General features: G+C 39.0%; 1 protein-coding gene across 8 annotated transcripts in view; it reads left to right on the top strand.

The window, feature by feature from the left end:
• epb41l4a (erythrocyte membrane protein band 4.1 like 4A) overlaps window positions 1-24,429 on the top strand; it is a 223,575-nt gene that overhangs the window by 101,981 nt on the left and 97,165 nt on the right. For all 8 annotated transcript variants that reach the window (XM_059969539.1, XM_059969535.1, XM_059969533.1 and 5 more), the window contains 3 exons: window positions 9,472-9,550; window positions 13,008-13,105; window positions 15,195-15,315. In XM_059969539.1, coding sequence (XP_059825522.1) covers window positions 9,472-9,550; window positions 13,008-13,105; window positions 15,195-15,315 — 298 coding nt within the window. The remainder of the gene's footprint in view (window positions 1-9,471; window positions 9,551-13,007; window positions 13,106-15,194; window positions 15,316-24,429) is intronic.

The raw sequence follows: 24,429 nt of genomic DNA, 5'->3' as shown, positions 1-24,429 counted from the left end.
ATTCTGTCCTTTTAGTCAAACAAAAACAATGACCATGTGGATTCCTCTGGGTGCTCCAGTTTCCTCGCACATTCCAAAGACCTACTGTTTGGGGCTAGGGTTAGCAAGTTGTGGGCATGCTACGTTAGTGCCAGAAGCATGTCGACACTTGCAGGTTGCCCCCAGAACAATTATCACCGCATCTCTCACTGTACAATGTGACAAATAAAGCTAGTTTTTAAAAACTCTGAATAAAAACGTAATGATTGGAATGTCAGGACTGTGTTAAAAATTATCATTGGTCTCCATCATTTGATGGCACTGATTTGTTTACTTTTATGAAAATTGCTGATAACTAGTCTGTTGAGCCATAATTGCTTAAAATGAGCATTATTACCAGAATCATGGTACATAATGTCATATGATTTCAAGAGTCATGGAAAATGACTTCAGTTAAAATATTAACTCCGATTGTGGTTTTGCCCTGTCACAACAGATGACCAAAAGGCTGGCCAGAGTAGTTATGGAAAGAATGTAGAGCGTCATAGTGGTTTAGGGAGCAAATTCCAGACTTTAGGGTGTTGGCAAATGAAAGCATCATGCTAGTGGTTCAGGAATATGCAAGAGAGCTGAGAGCAAGAAACCCTACAGTGGTGCTAAAGAAAATTACAGAAATAGGGAAAGCCAAGTTTGTGCAGGGATATGAAAATAGTAAGTATTCTGAAAATGATTAGCTTAAATGGGAGCCCAGCAAGTCACTTGGTCATGGTTGAATGAGAAGGTTACAAATTTGAAAGCAGACACTTAAAGTGTTTGGAATTACTTTGTTTATAGAACAAGGCAGAAGGCCAGTCAGAACTAGCTTTGAAATATCATGTTAAGCGGTCACAAAGGCATGGATTACTAAGCAAAAATTAAGTTGATATCTGAATTTTTTGTCATGATTTTAACTCACAGTTAACAAGTTGATGCCAATCCTAATGCTGAAGATGTCCATTAAAGTAGATGCTTCTGTATTTAAGGCTCTTGTGAGATTAGTCAGAATGAAGAAGGGTTGTGTATAAAGCTCTGTCTGACACGTTGATGTCTGAAAACGTTTTGGTTCAGGCCATTCCATAGGCAAAATAAAGAGTAACTGCTACTTCATAAAAATAAATCTTTTGTAAGCAGCAATTTAACAGCTTTCACTTTCTAAGCTGGGGAAAGATGTTAAGGAACATGACAATGTACATGATGTTAAGGAACAAATTTCATTTTTCTATTATATTAAGGATGGTTGGATAGAAGAGCTCAGTACAGTAGCTAAATTAGAACTAAACACCAATATTAAATATTTTCATTATACTTCACCAGGTTATATTATTGTAGCCTCCTTGAATAAAAAAGGAAGAGGAACAGAAGTTCCAAAGTAATAGTAGCAAGAGTGAATAGTGAAGAGAAAAGAAATTTCTAGAATATTGGGACCATTTCAGTGAAAGGTAGCACTTGTAGAAACTGGATCAATTGCACCTGAACTGGAACAGAGCCTCATCCTTCCATGGAAATGTACCAGAATTGTCAGGGAAGATTTAAACTAACTTGGAAGGGTGAATGGGACATGGAGTTGACGTATGGTGGAGGAAGTTACAGCTAAAAATAGAAGGAAAACTGATTCCGTTGAACAGAAAATACTTAAGTGTGATGAGATGCATGGGAGGAAAGCTAAATAGCATCTGTTTTAATGCAAAGTTGTGTCACTAGCAAAGCAAATGTATTGTTGATTTGCTAATGTGAATATTGCTACTGTTACAGAGTCATGATTGAAAGGGGGACTGAAATGGATATTCATTATTTTAGTGTGCAGAATTGTCAGCATAGCAGGGGAGATCTAAAGGAGGATGTGGCATTGCAGTATCAATTAAAGAACCCATTATTACAAGCTCTTCAAATTAAGTTGTAATGGTTGGAGCTTTGAAACAAAAAGACTTTGCTGCAGTGTACCCAGTATTGTAGAGATAGTAGCTCTAACGCTTTAAGTTTGATGGTCGTTATAGAAAAAGATGAGGGTGAACAGGAATTAAAAGTACTGAATTGCAGGCAGGCCAATTTCATTGTCAAGTTAACACTTAACAAAAATAGACTGGGAGCAGCTACGTGCAGGTACGTCCACATCCCACAAGTGTGATGTTCATTTTATGTGGTTTTTGAAGCCAATGGATAGCTATAACAGTAAACAGTGAAGATAACAAGTCCAAGGACATGGAAGTCATGTCGAGGCTTGGATTTATTTTAAAAAAAGGTTGAGTAAAGTGAAAGTTGGGGCCCATTGAAGCAGTGGGGCTGACAGGAGTATAGGAAATGAAAAGTGGAACTTAAAATAGGACAGCAGAGAAGACACATAAGATATCACTGGTGCAGAAGAATAAGGAAAATCCTAAAGCATTTTCTGTACATTGAGAATAAGTGAGGAAAGGGCACGGCCCATTACGGACCAAAGAGGCAATCTGCACATTTGGGCAGAGAATGAAGATTAAGTTTTAAATGGATGCCTCCCATCTACATTCATGAAGTAGGCATAGTTTGAGAATTCAAGCAAGAGGATGGAGAAATTTTAGAGCAGATAAGCACGAGGAAGCATCAGATATTTTAGCAAGTTTAAAGATGGATGAGGACATACAAGATGAATGACAGGGCCATATGGAGTATTGATGAACAAAGGAATTTTGTGTACATGTCCACAGATCCTTGAAGGTGTCCCAACAGGTAGATGAGCTAGTGAAGAAGATATTGGGAATATTAGCCTTCATTACCCAAGGCATAGAATATAAAAGCAAGAAGTTTAATGGATAATTTTACAAAGCACTGGGTACGTCACAGTTGTTTTTGCTACAGTTTAGGGAAGGATACAATATGAGATCAAAGTTTAAAGTAAATTTATTATTTACAGTATAACTGCAAGGTAGCGGAGATTTGAGATCGGAAGTTTTCTCCTCCTAGATGAGCTGCCAACCATGGTTGACGAGCCCTATCTGCCCAAAGCGACTAGTTTTAAGGTGCCAGCAATGTTCCTTTGCCCCTTCCCCTGTCAGTATAACTGGTTCCACTGGGCTTAGTAGCTGACCCACAGGTGAAAGCCAGAGCTGCACGTGGTTGTCAGAGGCACACCAATGGGAGCTTATCCCCTCTACCTTCCCCAGCTATGGCATCCCTAAGGAACCTTAGATTCTATTATTCACATACAGTACATTCAAGGGATAACGTCAGTCGTGGGGAAGATGCTTGGGTCCATTATTAAGGACGAAATAGTGGCACACATCTTGATGGCAGTAATAGGATTAGGCCGAGCCAGCATGGATTTACCAAGGGCAAATCATGCTTGACTAATCTGTTGGAGTTTTTTGAGGGTGTAACAAGGATGTTAGACGAGGGTAAGCCAGTGGATGTTGTGTACCTAGATTTTCAGAAGGCGCCACATAGAAGATTGGTGAGTAAAATCAGAGCTCATGGCATTGGGGGCAGGGTTTCAACATGGATAGAAAACTGGTTGGCAGATAGAAAGCAAAGGGTAGCAGTGAATGGGTGTTTCTCGGACTGGCTGGAGGTGACTAGTGACCACAGGGCTCTGTATTGGGACCACAGCTCTTTACGATTTATGTCAACGATTTAGATGAGGGCATTGAAAACTATATCAGGAAGTTTGCTGACGATACTAAACTGGGTGGCAGTGTGACATGCGAAGAGGATGTTAGGAGAATACAGGGAGACTTGGATAGGCTGGGTGAGTGGGCAGATACTTGGCAGATGTCATTCAATGTGAATAAATGTGAAGTTATCCACTTTGGAAGCAGGAACAAGAGGGCAGAGTATTGTCTGAACGGTGTAGAGTTAGGTAAGGGAGAAATGCAAAGAGACCTAGGGGTCCTAGTTCACCAGTCAATGAAGGTGAATGAGCAAGTGCAACAGGCAGTGAAGAGGGCAAATGGAATGTTGGCCTTTGTTACAAGGGGAATTGAGTACAAGAGCAAGGATGTCCTTTTGCATTTGTACAGGGCCCTGGTGAGACCACACCTGGAATATTGTGTACAGTTTTGGTCTCCAGGTTTAAGGAAGGACATACTGGCAATTGAGGAAGTGCAGCGTAGATTCACTAGGTTGATTCCTGGGATGGCAGGGCTGTCTTACGCAGAGAGACTGGAGAGATTGGGCTTGTACACGCTGGAATTGAGGAGGTTGAGAGGGGATCTGATTGAAACGTTTAAGATAATTAAAAGATTTGATAGGATTGAGGCAGGAAATATGTTCCAGATGTTGGGAGAGTCCAGTACCAGAGGGCATGGATTGAGAATAAGAGGTCAGTTATTTAAAACAGAGTTGAGGAAGAGCTTCTTCTCCCAGAGAGTTGTGGAGGTGTGGAATGCACTGCCTCGGAAGACGGTGGAGGCCAATTCTCTGGATGCTTTCAAGAAGGAGCTAGATAGATATCTAATGGATAGGGGAATCAAGGGATATGGGGACAAGGCAGGGACTGGGTATTGATAGTGAATGATCAGCCATGATCTCAGAATGGCGGTGCAGACTCGAGGGGCCGAATGGTCTACTTCTGCACCTATTGTCTATTGTCTATAATTTACACTGACCAATTAATCTACCATCCCACAAATCTAGCATGTGGGAGAAACAAGAGCACCTGGAGAAAATCTATATAAGCACTGGAAGAGACTCCACACGGCACTGGAGGTCAGGACTGAACCTGGCTCTTTGGCATGGGTACTAGCTGCACCACCATGCCACCCACATGCTTACTGGGATGCTACCTAGGAAAGTAATTCAGTTGTGAGGAAAAATTGGATAGGTGGTTTCCTTGGAGCAGAGGAGATTAACAGTTGACAGAGAGGTAAACAAAATCATGAGAAGCATTGTAAGAAAAAGCCTGAAAAGTGTGGTAATTAGATTAGGAATTTTTTCTCTATATTAAGGTTATCTAAACCCAGAGGACACAGGTTTAAGGTAGGATGTAGAAGGTTTAGAAGAGATCCAAGGAAGAATTTCTTTATTCTGACAGTGTTTGTAATCTGGAAGACACTGTTGGAGGGTGTGGTGAAGGCAGACACTCTCAAATCTCTCAGCTCATTTTATGGCCTCTGACAGAGTAGTCAAGCTAAATGAACAAGGAATCAGAGTAAAAGAGGTAATGAGTTCTAAAGCAGTACTTTTAGGAAAATGTCAATTGTGCTTGAAGGTATTAACAATCAAACTGCTTTTTTGTTGTGCCCATTTCTTATTTTATGATTATGTAAGCTATAAGTATTGTTAAAATTGCTTAAGATTTGCGTTAAACATGGTAAAACATCGATGGTACTCTTGACCTCTGAAATGAACTGCAAAGTAACTTGAAAAATAACAACTGAATAAGGACATTAAGAAAATACTCCTCCATATGCTTAACCCACTGTTCTTCTATATTTACATTCATAACTGGGTGGCTAAGCACAGTTCAAATACAATTTATGAATTTGCAGATGACATCACTGTTGTTAAAATTTCCGATGGCAACAGGGAGAGGTATAGGAATGAGATAGTTCAGCAGAGTGGTGTTGCAATAACAACTTTGCAGTCAACATCATAAAGACCAAGGAATTGTTGGTGGACTTCAGGAAGGGGAAGTCAGGAGAACACACACTCATCCTCATTGAGGGGTCAGCGGTGGAAAGGGTGAGCAGCGCAAGTTCCTGAGTGTCAGCATCTCTGAGGATCCAATGAATTGATGTAGCTACAAAGAAGGCATGCCAATGGCTCTACCTAACTGGGAATTTGAGGAATTTGGTATGTCATTGAAGACTTGTAAATTCTTATAGAGAGGCTGACTGACTGGTTGCATCACAGCTTGGTATGGAGGCTCCAGTGCAGAGGATCACAAGGCTGCAGGGACCTGTAAACTCAGCCAGCACCTTCACAGGCACATCCCACATCTTCAAGAGGCAGTGCCTCCAGAAAGCAGCACCATCATTAAGAGTCCTCACCATTTCAGACATGCTCTCTTCCCTTTACTACTGTCAGGGAGAAGGCACAGAAGGAGCTGTCAGAGGGAGGTACAGAAGGTCCACACTGAGTCATTCAGGAGCAACTCCTTCCTTTCTGCCATCAGATTTTTAAATGGTCCATGAACCAACCCATGAACACTACCTCATTATTCCTTCTTTTTGTTCCATTTCTTTACTTTGTAATTTATAGTAATTTTATGTCTTTGTGCTGTACTGCTGCTGTAAAATTTAATGTCATGTAAAATGGTCATAACCAACCTGACTTCGATTCATTTAATTTACTCAGTGACTTCCAATGCCTGATTAATTTGATATTTCAATGATTCTTTACTAAGTCAACAATCTAAATATTTGATTTAGTCCCCGATCTCTCAAATGCACTATGGTGTGAGGCACCATCTTGTGGTGAATGTTGTTAACCACATTTGCTGCTCTACCAGCAACATTACAGCAGCTATTCTTCTGTCTTGTTGGGATGTATAAAGTTGATCCAGCCTTTGTAATCCAGGTCATTCCATTGTACTGAGAGAATACTTCTGTCTCTAAAGGAATAATCTGTGTAACACATGGAGTTTGTGTTGGGCATACATTTCTAGTGCTTTTCTCCATTATCATTTTGCCTTGTAATCTTGATGACATGTTCAAAGGTTCATTTTGTTAAAGTATGCATGTACAATACAACTCTGATATTTGTCATCTTCAGGTAGCCATGAAATACAGACAGACCATGGGATCTGTTGAAAGAAAGGACATCAACTCCCCCCGGCATGAAAAAAAACAAAACTCTCAGCCCTAACCCCCTCACCCCCTCCCTCGCATAAAATATACCACATGGAAAATGACAACGGGAACATCAAAAACCCCCAGCCGCCAACCCCCTCCCTCGCAAAATCTGTTGTCAGATCTTTTCCTCAGACTGAATTGTCTGTCCCAGTTCTTCCATTAAAATTTTCCATTAAAAAACGGCATAGCTGAAGGACCAATTTCTGTTGCTGTTTGCGTTTATCAAAATATTTTACCTTGCCTTTGAAAATCCTTCATTATGTTGGTAGTGGGCACAGATCTCTGTTTTATGTTCTTTCTGCACACTGGGTCTATTGTTATTTTACAGTTGCCACACACTTCAAGAATATTGAGAACTATCACTGCATTTATGATTACATCAAATCTATTGATTGTCCTTTCTTTAGGTTTTACTTCCAAGGAGAAGAGTACATGATCTTCATGCACCTCCTTTTTCTGGTTCAGTCTTGTGTAAGACAAGCTCAGTACTTGTGTAGTAAGCCAATTATACTCCAACACTCATAGGTCTTTAGTAGTGCTGAACCAGCAGATATTTGGATTATTGGATGTTGCTTCGATTAGTACCCAATCAGACTTTTATTTCACTTTTTTTTATGTTTCATAGTAATCTGATGAGTTAAAGGAAGCACAAAATGTACAAGGCTCTGAACCCTAGCTCTGTCTAGAAACTTTCTGATTCCAGATCTTTGAAAACCCAGACTGGGTCCATAACCCAACCTCGTCTGTGCTCTAGACCCCTGAATCTGGCACACACTCCACTTGGACTCCGGATCACTGGCTCTCATTCAAGAGTAATGAGTGAACCAGATGCTGAACTATCAGGATCTTCAGTCACATACTGAAATATTGGAGCTTTTCTGTTATTATTTATATTATTTTCTTCAACACGGCAGTCTGCCATTTTACCTCATCATCCTTGATAGTTGTTTTTTAAAGTTATTGTATTGTTTGTTGCAAATTAAAATCTATCAATGACTTGGTAGAACACATGAGTTTACAGACTTCCATTAACAAAGTGCTTCATTATCGCTGAAGATGGCAGAGTTTGTCATTGAATCATCAGTTATTATCGATAGCTGTACCCAGCTTGAAGCCCAAGAAGCATTTATTCGGAATGCACTTCATTGTTTAATCAAAGTTACCAACAAGGTTATGTTCCATTTACTACAGTGCAGACAAGATATTAGCTGTGGGGAATTGACAAATATCAATGAGATTCTCCTTTACTAATTACAGCACTTTGCTTTTGGTTCTTCACGATTTACTCTCCAATGCCCATGCTCTATTTTTATGTCATTAATGCCGAGTAATTATTGAGTACAGCTGCCATTCTCCATTTATAGTATTGCAACTCAATATCTCCTCTGGGTTGTCAACAAATAAAACAATACTCTATTTATTTGTAGATTTCTTAGCTGCCTTTCTATTTTAGATATTTGTCTTTTCCTCTTATATTCCTTTTACTGTTCTTTAACATATCCTCTTTTACTTTTTTCCCCAATTATTTTATAATATTTCTTAAACTTCAGATTACTAACAGTTTATTTAGTGACAGCAATGGAATTTTGTGGTGCTGTCCATTTTAAGTGCAGAGAGCTATTAGGTCTTGTGATGCAATGTGGAAAAGCAGTGGTGAATGTGATTCAATTATTAAAAGGTAAGTTAGATAAAGAAAAACAAAAGAACATTTGTAAAAGGGGAAGGGAATCATCTTGCTACCTTACAATCTCTGTACTTCCCTAGGAAGTGTGTAAAGATTCAGCATGATATCTAAAATTTTGACAAACCTCTGTAGATGTGTGGTGGAGAGTATATTGACTGGTTGCATCTTGGCCTGGTATGGTAACAACAATGACCTTGAATGGAAAACCCTCCAAAAATTGATAGCACAGCCCAGTCCATCACGGGTAAAACCCTCCTCACCACTGAGTATATCTTAATAGATATCTTAATAGCATTGTCACAGGAACATGGCACCCATTATAGGACCCCCATCACCCATGCCATGCTTTCTTCTCACTGCAGCCATCCGGAAAAAGATACAGGAACCTCAAGACCTGCAGCACCAGGTTCAGGTTATTACCCCTCAACCATCAGGCTCTTGAACCAGTGGGGATAACTTCACTCAAATTCACTTGCCCCATCACAGAACTGTTCCTACAACCTTTGGACTCACTTTCAAGGACTCCTCATGTTCTCAATATTTATTGCTTATTTATTTATTATTATTATTATTATTATTTTTTATTTGCACAATTTGTTGTCTTTTGCACATTGGTTCTTTGTCCATCTTGTTGGGTCTGGTCCTTCATTGATTATATTATGTTTCTTAGATTTACTGTGGATGCCCACAAGAAAATGAATCTCAGTTGTATATGGTGACATATATAGAACTTGATTGTAAATTTACTTTGATACCAGCCAAAGTTGTAGAAATGAGATAACCAGTCCTTTCTGTTGTAAAGTTCCATTATTTTATTTCTTGATATGATTTTGAATGCTATAATTCATCCATTTTATTAAATTGTCTGCTTCATCTGATGTGAAGCTTCACATTGAAAACTGTCTTTTACAGGAAATCTGTGATTAAACTATATATAGAAATCTTACACTTGTTAAATATTCAATATATAAATTGCATTCTATATTGATGTTTCTTCTTTTGTAGCTGGCCCACCTTATACATTATATTTTGGTGTAAAGTTCTATGCAGAAGATCCTTGTAAACTTAAAGAAGAAATAACAAGGTAACAGAATGTAAATATTAACTTTGCTACCCAAGTCGTATGGTAATAAACATTGCTAAATTTTGATCATTTTCCAGCATCTGCAGATTTTCTTGTGTTTACTTTTTGATCAGTTGGCCTTAAGAAATCCTATTAGGCCAACTTGATCAAGTTTATATTATCTTCCTTTTGCAAATATCTTCAAATAAATGGAGTGCAAAATAATAGTTAACATATATATGTGTGGACAGTAGCACTTTACAAAGTAACAAGTAAATGTGGTTTGGCTGATTGTAGGGGGAGCTATTCATTCTGCAGTAAGCCTGTAGTGTGCACTACTTATGTTTACTTGGGCATCTCCAAACCTTAAACATTTATCATCAGGAAAGACAGAAGCAGGAAGTGCATGGGAATAGTAACATCTGAAGGTACACCTTCAACTAGGGCACCATCTTGAAGATCTACCCAGACTGTGTGAAGGGAGTAATGATAATTTATCACTTTGCAACACTAAAATAGGCAATTTATTTTAATCATAATGATTGTTCATGATTTTGCCATTTAAACTAAAGTCCGTCTTACATTAATGATGAGAGTAAATGAGGTAGGAAAGTTGAGTAAAAATATTTTTATAAATATTTATATGTGCTAAACAAAGTTGACCAAGCAATTAAGACAATTCAATACTGTAAAAAGGTTGTATGAAATATTGGGATCATTAATCCCTATTTTTGGAGTGCTACAGGTGCCCTCAAAACTCCATAATCTTATTGAATGCCTCTGTCCACACTTTGGAAATAATGGTGAGAACCTTAGTCTGTGAAGCTTGTATGTCTGGCAAATAAATGTGAGGCAGCCAGATCAAGATATCCGTTAGTGTGCAATGCTGTTTTGACAATAGCAATGCCATTTGAGAACTCTGCACTGTCTAACTTTTTGTCTTAAATTTGCATGGTGATGGTACATAGCTATGGGGAAAACCTGCCCATTAGCACTATTTATAGTGATTGTCAAATTCAAGTTTGATTCTTCAGACTATTGCTCCAATTGTGTATGATGCTTTCTGAAGTTACTTCAAGTTATCATATCTAATGGGGGAATTGTGGTAGGCACAGAGTCTTTGTGCCTCTTTGATTTCCTCTTTCTTTCACATAAAGTTAATCTAAATCATCTTTTGCCTATTCATTAAGTTTCATAAAGTAGTTAACTTTCTCATTGGCATTACATGGGCATGGCTTTAGTTTCTTTTTGTGCACTTAGTGGTATAATTCTTTTAAACATCATATCTGCTTCCAGAATATTATTGAATATTTCCTTATTTATATTAAAAGTAGGCGTATATTTTGCTCTCCATGATTTTACTGTTGATAGATCAGTGTGTTTACTGTATACACTTTCTTTGTCTATACTCTTTTCAGGCTAGAATCAATATGACCCTAATTTAGTTTATTCATCATTTTTCTGATATTAACTAGGTTTTCATTTTCAATTCCTAACTCAGCTTATCAATTTGAGCTGACTAAACTTGATCTTAACTGATCATCCAGCCAATAAATAGTGTGATTAGTTACAGGTTGAACTCAGAAATCATTCAGATAAGCATGTACACCTGTTTCCTGCATACAACAAATTCATTTGTTACTTCATTTTTGCAGTCTCTTCACTTTTTTGAGTTGAGAGGACAGATCCAATTGTATGGAATTTCTGCTTCTTCACTTGACTACTCCAGGGTGGAGGTTGTGAGAATTGTCCTTTTATCACTGGATTGGTACCAGTGTAATTTGATTTTTCTTTGGTTCTGAGGTGGACTGAGAATTCAATATTTCTTTCCTATTTTTTTATTCAGTGGTTGGGCAGCTCTTGATTGGAGCTGGTGCAGGATCAATAAAATGAACTAATCCCATCTGGGACGAGTGGAGATCAGTCTGTAATAGATGCCTGCTAGTGAAATACTGCCATAGAAATTTTACAGCATAACTGGAAACAGTTCACCCCATCGAATCCATGTCAACTCTTTGAGAAGCTTTCAGTTCTATACCATTCCCATTTCCTACCCCACGGTACTCGAGTTATTCTACCTCAAGAGCCTTACATGCAATGAATTCCAGATTATGATCACATTATGTAAACAAAAAAATAACTCCTTGCACATTTCTGGATCTTTTGCCCATCAGCTTGAATTTGTGTTCTCAGATGTTAAAACATCTAATGGGAGCAGCCTGTTTATAATTAGCCAATGTAAACCCGTCATGATTTTTTTCAATTCATATCTCAATCTTCTGAGCCTCCAACTTATCCAATCAATAAAACCTGCAGTCAAAAACACCAAATAGGAACCGTTTTCATAAATATCATTATTACCCTGTATTAGACATGTCTGCCTGATATGTGGCAATTGGAGCTAGACGTTCAAAGCTCAAATTTCAAAGTAATTTTATTATCAAAGTACGTATATGTCACTATATATTACCTTGAGATTAATATTTTGCAGGCATTCACAGTAGAATAAAGAAATACGATGGAATCATTGAAAATGTACACACAAAAACTGACAAACAACCAATGTGCAAAAGAAGACAAACTGCAAATACAAAAAAGGGACAAGTAATTAAATAAATAATACTGAGGGCATGAGTTGTTGAGTCATTGAAAGTGAACATAGTTATCAAATTCCATTGTATGGCTCAATCAGTGTATTATGCATATTCAGCATAATCTCACTGATTTTTGTACTCTTTTGTCTCTGTGAAGATAAACCAAGCTGTCAACAAGTTCTGTTTTTAAAAAAAATGATGCACATAATTTGCTTAGATTATGTTACTGTCCACATTTTAGAACTCTGGAATTTAGACAATATCTCTCCATTTATTCTTTCTGTGAAATATACAGCTTTACATTTCATCTATTATGTTTGCCTATTCAAATAGCCTGTCTTTTGCATTTTTTATTATCCTCCTTACTGTTTACCACACATTCTACTTTGTTGTCACCTGTAGGCTTCGAAATTCCATCCCTTGTATCCATGTCTAAGACATTCATAAAGAATTTTCCTTGCATTATTCCCTTGTGAGTAGCACTGTTTGCCATGTTCCAGTCTGAAAGGCACTCACAGGGAACTTGTGCTTTCTGTTTTTGAGGTTTGTTTAATTCATGTTGTCACTGGCCTTTCCATTGTATGAGCTTCAGTTTACTTTTCATGTTGGATTATGTTAAAAATCTTCTGCAAATTCATACAAATTGTTAGTGCTAGGACTCCAGTAAACACCATTTTGAAGCAAAAAGTGCTTCACAAAGATCACCATGGTTACATTCATGAAATCAGAAAAATGTATAAAAAATGCATGTTTCTGTGAATTTCATTTGTAAAATTTTGACGCAGCTTTGGTTAGATTATAACCTGATCTTTTTACAACAGAAGATACATTGAATGGATGCAGTGTTATATTTATCTAAATGCTGATATCTTTTCTTATTTTAGATACCAGTTTTTTCTACAGGTCAAACAGGATGTCCTTCAAGGTAGATTGCCTTGCCCTTTAAACATTGCTGCACAATTGGGTGCATATGCTCTCCAGTGTAAGTGAATTTGTTCTTTCCAACAGCTTGATAATTGTATGATATATGATGCGTTAAGTGAGTGCACTGTTGTAATAATAGTTTAAAAATACTTTTTAAAAATTGGTAGATGAATTGAATAGAAATGGTTAGAAACATTTCACTTCGGTGTTTTTGATGCACTCCTGATTTTCAGTCTCAACATTTTTCTGTACTGAGAGCACCTTCTGTGCCTTTTGTCCTTTTGTCCCCACTCTTTCAAAAAAAATACCTACCTCCACCCTAGCTATTTCTAATAGTCTTTCCTCCTCACCTCCCTGGGATAGATAATTCACCATAATGAAGATTCTTCAAACTAGTTAGAATAACAAATATGCACTTAAAGAATTTAGATTAATATCAAATGAATTGGCTCATTTTTGTACGAGTCTTTTACACCCTGCAAATATGCAAACTTAAGGTTCTTTTTGATCTTTTCTATCCTTGTGTAACTGTGTAGTAGACTGAGGTTTATGTGTCTCCGTACTGTTGTTGTACATTGAGATGCTTCCTTGCCGAAAAGTGATGTGAATAAGTGTATGTTGTGATTGAACTTGGGAACCGAAGAAGTAGAAGCAAGAGTTTCAAGCATGGTACCCAGTTTATTATAATCATGGCTGAACTTAAGCATACATTATGCTGGCTAGTCCTTTGATACCCTAAGTGTCTAAAAATATATTGTTCTCTTCTTTGGATATATCCAGTGACTGAATTTCCATAGGCCTTTGTATATTCCAATGAGTTGCAACCCTCTGAGTAAAGATGTTTCTTCTTTACTCAGACTGAGAAATGGCTTATTGTTCTAGATTCTCCAGCTAGAGGAAACCACATCTTGGCAGCTATCCTATCATCTCCATTAAGATCATATATATCCCAATGAGATCACCTCTCATTTTTTTAAACTTCAGTGAGTTTAGGCCAATTTTACTCAATCTCTCTTCATAGGACAAAACCCCTCATACCAGGAATCTCATGAATCGACACTACACTGACTCCAAGGCAAGTATGTTGTTCCTTGGGTATGGCGACCAATGCTATGCACAGTATTGCAGTGAATGTTATCAAAGTCTAGTAGAATCCAGCATATAATTTGCCTTCCCGATCGCTTACTGAATGTGCATATTTAATTTTTGTGTTTCTTGACTCTGTATGTCAATATTTGCTTGTTTTTTTTCTTTTTGAGAATGTTTTTCTATTTCCCACCCAGCTCTTTGTATCATTGGCAATCCTGGATGTGTTACTCTGCCTTGTTAGTCAAGTCATTGCAATAAATTATTAACTTTTTTTTACTTGCACCCATGCTAGTGCTGCAGGTATTGATAAAGACTGCCATTCTCTCCCTAATTTACTCGGTGACTATAAGAACTTCTAGCAATTTTATATTTGTACTGCAACTGACTGAACAAGAGTTTGTCTTAAGAGTTGATGCTGCTTTATATATTTTGAGCTGGCACTTCACATTATCTGTCTGTAACTTTTCCACTGTTGATTCAAATGAAATGGGGGAAATTCTTACGAGAAGAAGCAAACCCAAGTGCATGCATTTGAGTACAAGATAAGATATTTTTCACTGAATTGTGAAAAACAAGTTTCTTTTTCATTTTATAAATGTATTTTGAAGATGCATTTATAAGATTTGTGTATATTCCAAATGGAAGGGATGATAAGTGGTGTAGAATTTCTGAGTGTAGGCCTGTTTGTATTCCAAACCCAATTCTAGCAACTTCAGATTACAAATTTGACTGAAGTAAGAATGAACGTTATCACTATAAGATGGAAGGAAATGTACAAGCATGATATTTTCACCAAAGAGTGACAGTGAGCATGATACATAAAACAACACTTTCATTTCAGCACAGACAAATTATGTTCACCTGCATTTTTGATAAATAAGATTAGTATTTTAGCATGAGATAGTAAATATTTTTACCTTAAAATTGGAAAGCATAGGAGAAGATTCATGGTTCAGAATTTATGTACCTGTACTTATATTAAAAATAATGGAGTCAGGCCTGTTGATTAAATAAATCATAAATATGATGGTAAGTTATGATGTATTTTCTTTCTTCAGCTGAACTAGGAGACTATGATCCTTTTAAGCATACAGCCAACTACGTATCTGAATATCGATTTGTTCCTGATCAGAAGGAGGATCTTGAAGAAGCAATAGAACAATTTCATAAAGCTTTAATGTAAGGATTTTCATTTTTTCTCAATAAGCAGTAAAGTTAACTAATTTTGTAATTTAAATTGATATCCCTGAAAAAAGCAAGAATAAAAATGTAATAGTTTACAGTATTTTCTCACATTCTCAAATGGGATTGTTATATTAATGATAATAGACAATAGACAATAGGTGCAGAAGTAGACCATTCAGCCCTTCGAGCCTGCACCGCCATTCTGAGATCATGGCTGATCATCTACTATCAATACTCAGTTCCTGCCTTGTCCCCATATCCCTTGATTCCCCTATCCATAAGTTACCTATCTAGCTCCTTCTTGAAAGCATCCAGAGAATTGGCCTCCACTGCCTTCCGAGGCAGTGTATTCCAGACCCCCACAACTCTCTGGGAGAAGAAGTTTTTCCTTAACTCTGTCCTAAATGACCTACCCCTTATTCTCAAACCATGCCCTCTGGTACTCAACTCTCCCAGTATCTGAAACATATTTCCTGCCTCTATCTTGTCCAATCCCTTAATAATCTTATAAGTTGCAATCAGATCCCCTCTCAATCTCCTTAATTCCAGTGTGTACAAGCCCAGTCTCTCTAACCTCTCTGCGTAAGACAGTCCGGACATCCCAGGAATTAACCTCGTGAATCTACACTGCACTTCCTCTATAGCCAGGATGTCCTTCCTTAACCCTGGAGACCAAAACTGTACACAATACTCCAGGTGTGGTCTCACCAGGGCCCTGTACAAATGCAAAAGGATTTCCTTGCTCTTGTACTCAATTCCCTTTGTAATAAATGCCAACATTCCATTAGCCTTCTTCACTGCCTGCTGCACTTGCTCATTCACCTTCAGTGACTGATGAACAAGGACTCCTAGATCTCTTTGTATTTCTCTCTTACCTAACTCTACACCGTTCAGATAATAATCTGCCTTCCTGTTCTTACTCCCAAAGTGGATAACCTCACACTTATTCACATTAAACGTCATCTGCCAAGTATCTGCCCACTCACCCAGCCTATTCAAGTAACCCTGAATTCTCCTAACATCCTCATCACATGTCACACTGCCACCCAGCTTAGTATCATCAGCAAACTTGCTGATGTTATTCTCAATGCCTTCATCTAAATCATTGATGTAAATCGTAAACAGCTGTAGTCCCAATACCGAGCCCTGTGGCACCCCACTAGTCACCACCTGCCATTCCAAGAAACACCCATTCACCGCTACCCTTTGCTTTCTATCTGCCAACCAGTTTTCTATCCATGTCAATATCTTCCCCCCAATGCCATGAGCTGTGATTTTACCCACCAATCTCCTATGTGGGACCTCATCAAATGCCTTCTGAAAATCAAGGTAAACTACATCCACTGGATCTCCCTTGTCTAACTTCCTGGTTACATCCTCGAAAAACTCCAATAGATTAGTCAAGCATGATTTGCCCTTGGTAAATCCGTGCTGACTCGGCCCAATCCTATCACTGCTATCTAGATATGCCACTATTTCATCTTTAATAATGGACTCTAGCATCTTCCCCACTGATGTTAGGCTGACCGGACGATAGTTCTCTGTTTTCTCCCTCCCTCCTTTCTTAAAATGTGGGATAACATTAGCCATTCTCCAATCCTCAGGAACTGATCCTGAATCTAAGGAACATTGGAAAATGATTACCAATGCATCTGCAATTTCCGGGGCCACCTCCTTTAGTACCCTAGGATGCAGACCATCTGGACCTAGGGATTTGTCAGCCTTCAGTCCCATCAGTCTACTCATCACTGTTTCCTTCCTAATGTCAATCTGTTTCATTTCCTCTGTTACCCTATGTCCTTGGCCCATCGATACATCTGGGAGATTGCTTGTGTCTTCCCTAGTGAAGACAGATCTAAAGTACTTACTAAATTATTCTGCCCTTGTGCATTCATTTCCCAGGTCTGATCTCCCTGCAGCCATGTCTCCGTTATCCCAATAACATCATAGTTACCCATTCGCACCTGAGCTTCAAGCTCATCTGCCTTATTTCTGACACTTCATGCATTCAGATATAGAATTTTTAGCCTATTTCTCCTCTCTTTGTTTAAATCGCTGCCTATTGTGCTTAATCCAGCTCCCCGAACTCCCTTCGGGCTATACACCCCTTGAATTTTGTTGTCCTTTCTAAATTTAATTATTCTTTCAGCACATTTAACTCCATATTCCATCAGACCATCCCTCTGTACATGTGTCCTCCTTATCACTTGTTCTGCCTCACCTTTCTCTACTACACACTTAATATTCCAGATCTGTGTAGTCCCCACCTGTCCTTTCCTCTTCATCTCACTATTCTCTCTCGCATTCTGGATCCCTGCCCCCTGCAAATTTAGTTTAAACCCCCCAGAGAAGCACTAGCAAACTGTCCTGCAAGAATGTTAGTTCCGCTCCAGTTCAGGTGTAAACCGTCCTGTCGGAACAGATCCCACCTTCCCTGGAACAAAGCCCAATTATCTAAAACCCTGAAGCCCTCCCTCCCACACCATCCTCTCAGCCACGTATTAATCTGTATAATCTTTCTGTTCCTTGCCTCACTCGCACGTGGCACAGGTAGCAATTCTGAGATTGTTACCCTGGAGGTCCTGCCCTTCAGCTTCGCACCTAACTCCCTGAACTCCCTACGCAGGACCCCCTCACTCATCCTACCCACGTTGTTGGTCCCTACATGGACCACAACATCTGGGTTCTTGCCCTCCCTCTCGAGAATAACCTGCACCCGATCTGAGATGTCCCGGACCCCGGCACCAGGGAGGCAACGTACCATCCAAGACTCCCGATCTTCCCTACAAAATCTCCTATCTGCCCCCCATGACTATAGAATCCTCTATCACTACCGCTCTCTTCTCTTACCTCCTCCCCTTCCCATTCAAGGGTCCAACCTCAGTGCCAGAGACAGGACCACTGCAACTTGTTCCTGGTAGGTCATCCCCACCAACAGTATCCAAAACGGTATACTTATTGTTGAAAGGAACGGCCACAGGGGTGCTCTGCTCTCTCTGTCTGCTCCCCTTGCCTCTCTTGACTGTCACCCATTTGTCTACCTCCTGTCTTTTTGGTGTGACTACTTCCCAATAACTCTCATCTATCTCTGCCTCTGCCTCCCGAATGATCCGTAGTTTATCCAGCTCCTGCTCCAATTCCCTAACTGGGTCTGATAGGAGCTGCAGCTGGATGCACCTTTTGCAGGTGTGGTCATCAGGGACAACTGTGTTGACCCTGACCTCCTACATACTGCATACGGAGCAGACCACTGCTCTAACTGTCTCCCCCATTAACTGATCCTACATTAGTCAGAATAAATGAGAAAAGAGCCTACTGACCTTACCTTTTTTACCTCAGCAAGCACGTACTCAGGCTCACTGATTTCCTCTCACCGAAGTCCCCTTGCACCGACACCCGCTGAGCCAAAGCCCAGCACTCTGCTCCCACGCACTCCGCTGCCCGCATTGACACTGCCCACTCCTGAAAGTGTTTGATGATGGGAAGAATTTCATTAATTAAAACTCCAAGCTCAGATAGCTGAACTGAATTCCTTACCACAAAGGTGGACACATGGTTTTTGAATCAACAAATAATCTGCTCTCCCGGGCACTTTACAATGATATGAAACTGATTTCATATTTTATGTTAATTTCATTAGGTATTTGGCAAATACAATGTAGTATGCAGATAACATGTTAGAATGCCTTGTGTCTGAATTTGTAGTTCATTCAAAGGTATGTTATCCCATGTAATATATTTCCACATATCAGTAACTGAAGAAAAATTTAGACTGATTAAATATTTACACCATGTAAACAATGTGGCGGAGAAACGTCAACCTGAAACATCACCAATTCCTTTCCTCTTACAGATGCTGCTTGACCCACTGAATTTCTCCAGCAGATTGCTCGTTGCTCTAGATTCCAGCATCTGCTTTCTCTCTTGCCTTCATTTATACAAGCAGCAATGAGATGATGATCGCATTGAAATTTCTTTGTATTTGATTAGAGAATAAATTTTGGCCAAGCATACTCCTTTGCCCTTGAGACTTCTTACATTAACCAGAATGGACAGCTTAATATTTTACAGAAAGATAACATTTTTTGCAGCTGATCTACAGTTGAAGGATCACATGAGAGTTTGGGCTCAAAACCAGAAACAGTGCCTCGAATATATATACAAAATAACGCACATATGGAACCAAGGTTGTGACTCAAATTAATCAGTTCAGTTGTGCAAATATTCAGTGGCACGTGTAACTGATAAGGTCAAGGCCATTTTTACTTGCATACGAAAATACTTTCAAGTATTATTTACTATGCAAGCTTGAACTGCAGAATTGGTTTATTCAAAGTGATTCCACAAATCTGTTAATAATTTTTCTTTTAAAACTGGCTGATTACTGAAATGTGCTTTATGATCTGTTCCTTATCAATATCAATACTGCTTTAAACTGCTATCTGTGCTGATGATGTCAATTTTATGCTGAGTTGAAACACACGAAACCCAGCATCCAAAAGGCTGACAGAGCCCAAAATCTGGTCATTGTAAGCTGGGGGAATGAATGGCAGCTACAGCAATTAAGCTTTGTAATGGTTGAAATAATTACCTTCACCTGGCCATGAGCAAGTTAAATTATCATTAGCTGGTATTAGTTTCTTGACAAATATTCTTATCCAGATTCTGTCTAGTTAAAAGAGCAGTGTACAATTTCAGTCAATTAACTTGTTACAAACTAAAGAGACGATGGCGCGGTAGCATAGTAGCCAGCACAATGCTTTACAGTACAGACAACCCAGGTTCAATTCCCACCTTGCCTATAAGGAATTTGTATGTTCTCCCTGTGACCATGTGGGTTTCCTCTCACAGTCCAAAGACATATCAATTAGTATGTTATTTGGTCATTGTAAATTGTCCTGCGATTCTGCTAGGAATAAATTGGGGGATTGCTGGATAGCGTGCCTCGAAGTGCTGTGAGGGCCTATTCCATGCTGTACCCCAATAAATAAAATTTTAGAACTTTTAAATTCCAAATTAAGCTTCCAGTTCCGTTCAAGAACAATATTTAGTTAACTTTCCAGATGAATTAGTTCCATCCAGTGATGCTGTTCATTTCAGTTTGGATGTTATGTCAGACAACTAGAAAAGAAAGGCTGAAGAAAATATATCTTTGAACTTTCCATGGTTATCATTAATTTTCATGACATGGTCAAATATTTCTATAATATTGTAAACTATTAACATTGCCAGGAAGATTAACTGTGACCCACCTGGGACTTAATACAGTGTATTTCTGTGAACTAAGAGCATGGACAGGACTGTGTATTTAACTTAGAAATGAATTGCCACAAGATAACTGTAGTCTATAAATAGTCAATAATTTCATATTCCAAAAACACAGAACAGATCTGGTATCATTACCATTTGAGGTTGAGCTCTGGAAAGATGATATTAGAAGTGTTCATTTTTGCCTTGTAGAGTATATCCTTTGATAGTTAAATACAATTGTTGGCTTTGTGCTCATCCTCAGGAGCTCCCTTGAGTACTGAAGACTGAATATTTAGCATAAGTATTTGAGCCTTCCCAGTTTTGAAGCCCTGTCAGTTTCAAAGATGAGCTTGGATGATGCTTCTTTCTCATACAGGATGATTGCCAGAAAGGTTTCCTTTCATAGGTCGACAAATGATACAGAGAGATTGCTATATTCATGCTTTTTCTCTTGCTACTAGTTATGCTTTGAACATGTCAGTTAGGAAGCATTCTGCTTATAATCTGCATGTGCTGTCAGGGCTGCCTGTCCCTGCAAAACAATTATAAGTTTCTTGCGGACTTCTCTCATGGTCTTGTCCCTTTTATTTTCGAGTGAAGTGATGCCAATCCCTCGCGGATAAAGAAGGCCAATTGTAGATGCATTTTTGGAAGTTTGGGGATACAGTGATACGGGTTGGGCACTCAGGAGCTGAGGCCGGGGTAGGTCAGTCATAAGGCAGGGGAGGCTTGAGAAACTAGCTGGCCTACAACTGTTATTGTTAATCGTATTGAACAGTTGTTGCCAATTGATTAGAACATGTTCTATTTTGATCACAATCTTGGCCTCTTTAAATGTAAGAATTTAGGACTGAAGGCAAACTTCTTTATGTTTTCTAATAACAGATATTCAGTGCTGAAAACTATCCAGTTTGTTTTTTGTTCCAAAGGCATTGTTGGAAGCAATCAAAAACTGGTTTTGAAATGTGCCCAGTATTGGACTAATCAAGTTAATTATATTCATAACTAATTTCAACTACTCGTCAAGGTTTTGCACAAATGCCAAAATCCTTTATGTGAGTGATGTTGAAGTGAGATTTACCTTTTGGTTTTGTGTAATGGATCTTTTTAGAGTGTAATTTGAGCCCATCTGCAAGTCTGTGTCTGGTCAGCCCATGGTTTTGGCATCATTTCTTGACTTCTCCAATTTGCTTTCAAGGCAATCATTTTGACATAATGATTGAAATGAGAATAGACAGAAGTTTGTTCAAGAAAAGACATGTTGTTATTCAGCACCTGCTCTCTAATTAAATTGATAAAATGCAGATCATGAGTGACGTGCTTGTCTAAATTTGGTATGGTTGTAGGTGTCAAGAAAACAAACTGGATACACCAATATTCCACCCAAAATGTTTGCCAGTAATAGAGTTCTGGACAACGTCAATTACTTGTACATTTGCAGATCAGCACTTACCAGATCAAGTAGACTCAACAGACAGCTTGATTTTAATATTGATAAAGCCACTGTCACCTTTAGCGAATATACCACTAACTGCTAACCCTGATATGAAAATTGTCTTTCTGTTGTGTTTGTGTCTTTAATTCTATTCTTTATGGCTATAATAATGTATTAAATACTGTAGTAGGGAGTGGAAATTGAACATTTTCAGCCTTTGCTTTCTCAAATTACCCTTGGAATCACTTGAATCGAGTCTATTAGAGGGAACTGGCCTGTCAATGGGAACTACATAGAGGTTTTGTATGTTTCATTGGCTGGAGCATACGCCATAGAACTGTCTACTGAAAACTACTCTGAGGCTAGTTTGAGTTGTCTCAGTGAAGAGATCAGACAAATGTCTGAAATGTTGATGAGATTAGTAAATAGTCTCAAGAAACAGAAAAATGGAGGGCTATGGGTAACCCTAGGTAATTTCTAAGGTAAGGACATGTTTGGCATAGCCTTGTGAGCCAAAAGGCTGGTATTGTGCTGTAGGTTTTCTATGTTCTATCTTTCTAAATTCAGCATGCTCACAGATATCTGAGAACCTTTTTCATAGATGAACAATCTGGAGAAGTTGGATCAAAGTTAATGTGATCACTATAAAGATTCTCCAGAGAAGGTAGGCTAAGGGTACAGACAAATCAAGAAGCCAAACACATTGCTAAGTGAATATTGACTTCTGAGAAAGTTTACTGCTCAGTCATCCGGCTTCTCACAGACACCACTGTTAAGCACCAGTGCCTAAATGACTTTCTTCAACTGTCTTTCATGTATCATGATGGTTGAATAGCCTTTCATTATTTTTTCCAAGTTAAAACCGTATTCAGGTCTGGTATAACTGACTCTATGCTTGCAATTAGGCTTAAACACCTAGTATTTACACTCAAAACAAATGTTGCTTACAGCATTAGTGCAATATCTTCCACAAGGATAGTGAAACCTACAAAACTGCTAGAGGCTCTTAAGATTTGAGATATGAACACTCCTAGTTTGTGAAATTATGGCAAGCAGGTACAGCACCTTTAAACGGATTAAGCTTCATCACTACGGCCGGAAGTGAGGCAAGAATGAGGGGGGAGACTCCAAGCCAGGATGGAATGAGATATCCTCTACCCAGCATCTTGTTAGCAAATGTGCAATCGTTGGAGAACAAAATTAACGACCTGGGGGCAAGATTGCTGAACCAGAAAGAAAAGAAAGATGGTTGTGTCCCATGTTTGACAGAGATATTGCTTACTCCTAGCAGGCCAGCTAAAGCAATCAGACCCGAAAACTTCTTGATTCACAGGATGAACTGAACTGCTGATTCAGAAAAGGCAAAAGGTGAAGGTACGTGCTTCACAATAAACTCTCGGTGGTGCTGTAATATGGTGGTTTTGTTGACCTCATGTCCCCTTGACCTTGAACATCTAACAATCAAATGCCGTCCACTTTATTTACCTAGGGAGTTCTTATCCATAATCCTGACTGCAGTTTACATGCCACCAAGTAGGCAGCTCTTAATCAAGTCCTTGAGAGGTTACATGATGCAGTCTTCAAACAGTCCAATCAGATGCAGTTCAAATCATCGTCATGGACTTTAATCAGGCTTGTTTAAAGAAATCTCTGCCCAATTACCTTCAACATACAACCTGTAGCACCAGAGATCCTAAAACACAAGACCACTACTATACTAAGACGAGGAATGCCTACACTTCCATAATCAGACTGCCTTTTGGTAAATCTGATCACTTTTCTTCTCCTACCTGCATGCGGATAGAGGCTAAAGAGAAAAGTTCCAGAGGTTAGGACAACAAGGAGGTGGTCGTGGGAGATAGAGGAATGGCTATGGGATTATTTCAACTCGGTAGACTGGGCCGCATTCAAGGATTCATCTGTGGATCTGAATGAATGCACCATGGTTGTCATGGATTTTATTAACATAGTTGTAGACAAGTGTGCCCCCTTGAAATCATTCAGAGTCTTCCCCAACCAGAAGCCCCGGATGAACCATGATATCCACAATCTTCTGAGGGCCAGATCAGAAGCATTCAAGGCTGGTGACCAAGAAAATTACAAAAGGTCCATGTACGATCTCTGGAAGCCATCTCATGGGCGAAGTGGCAATTTCAGACTAAATTTGAATCAGAGAAGGATGCTTGACAGTTGTAGCAGGGCTTGAATGCTAACACCTCTTTAAAGTAAAATGAACCGACAGAGGTGACAGCAGGGCTTCACTTCCAGATGAACCCAGTGCCTTCATGGAGAAACCATCACAAACTCCCACAGACCCTGGTGATCCTGTGACTTCAGTCTCTGAGGCTGACGTGCAAGCAACCTTCAGGAAGGTGAACCACAAAATGCATCCAGCCTGATGGGCTACCTGGCCAAGTACTAGT

The sequence above is a fragment of the Hypanus sabinus genome, chromosome 5, assembly GCF_030144855.1.
Source record: "Hypanus sabinus isolate sHypSab1 chromosome 5, sHypSab1.hap1, whole genome shotgun sequence".
Lineage (NCBI taxonomy): Eukaryota > Metazoa > Chordata > Chondrichthyes > Myliobatiformes > Dasyatidae > Hypanus > Hypanus sabinus.
The sequence above is the reverse complement of the archived record's forward strand: the minus strand, read 5'-3'. Positions and strand labels throughout refer to the sequence as shown.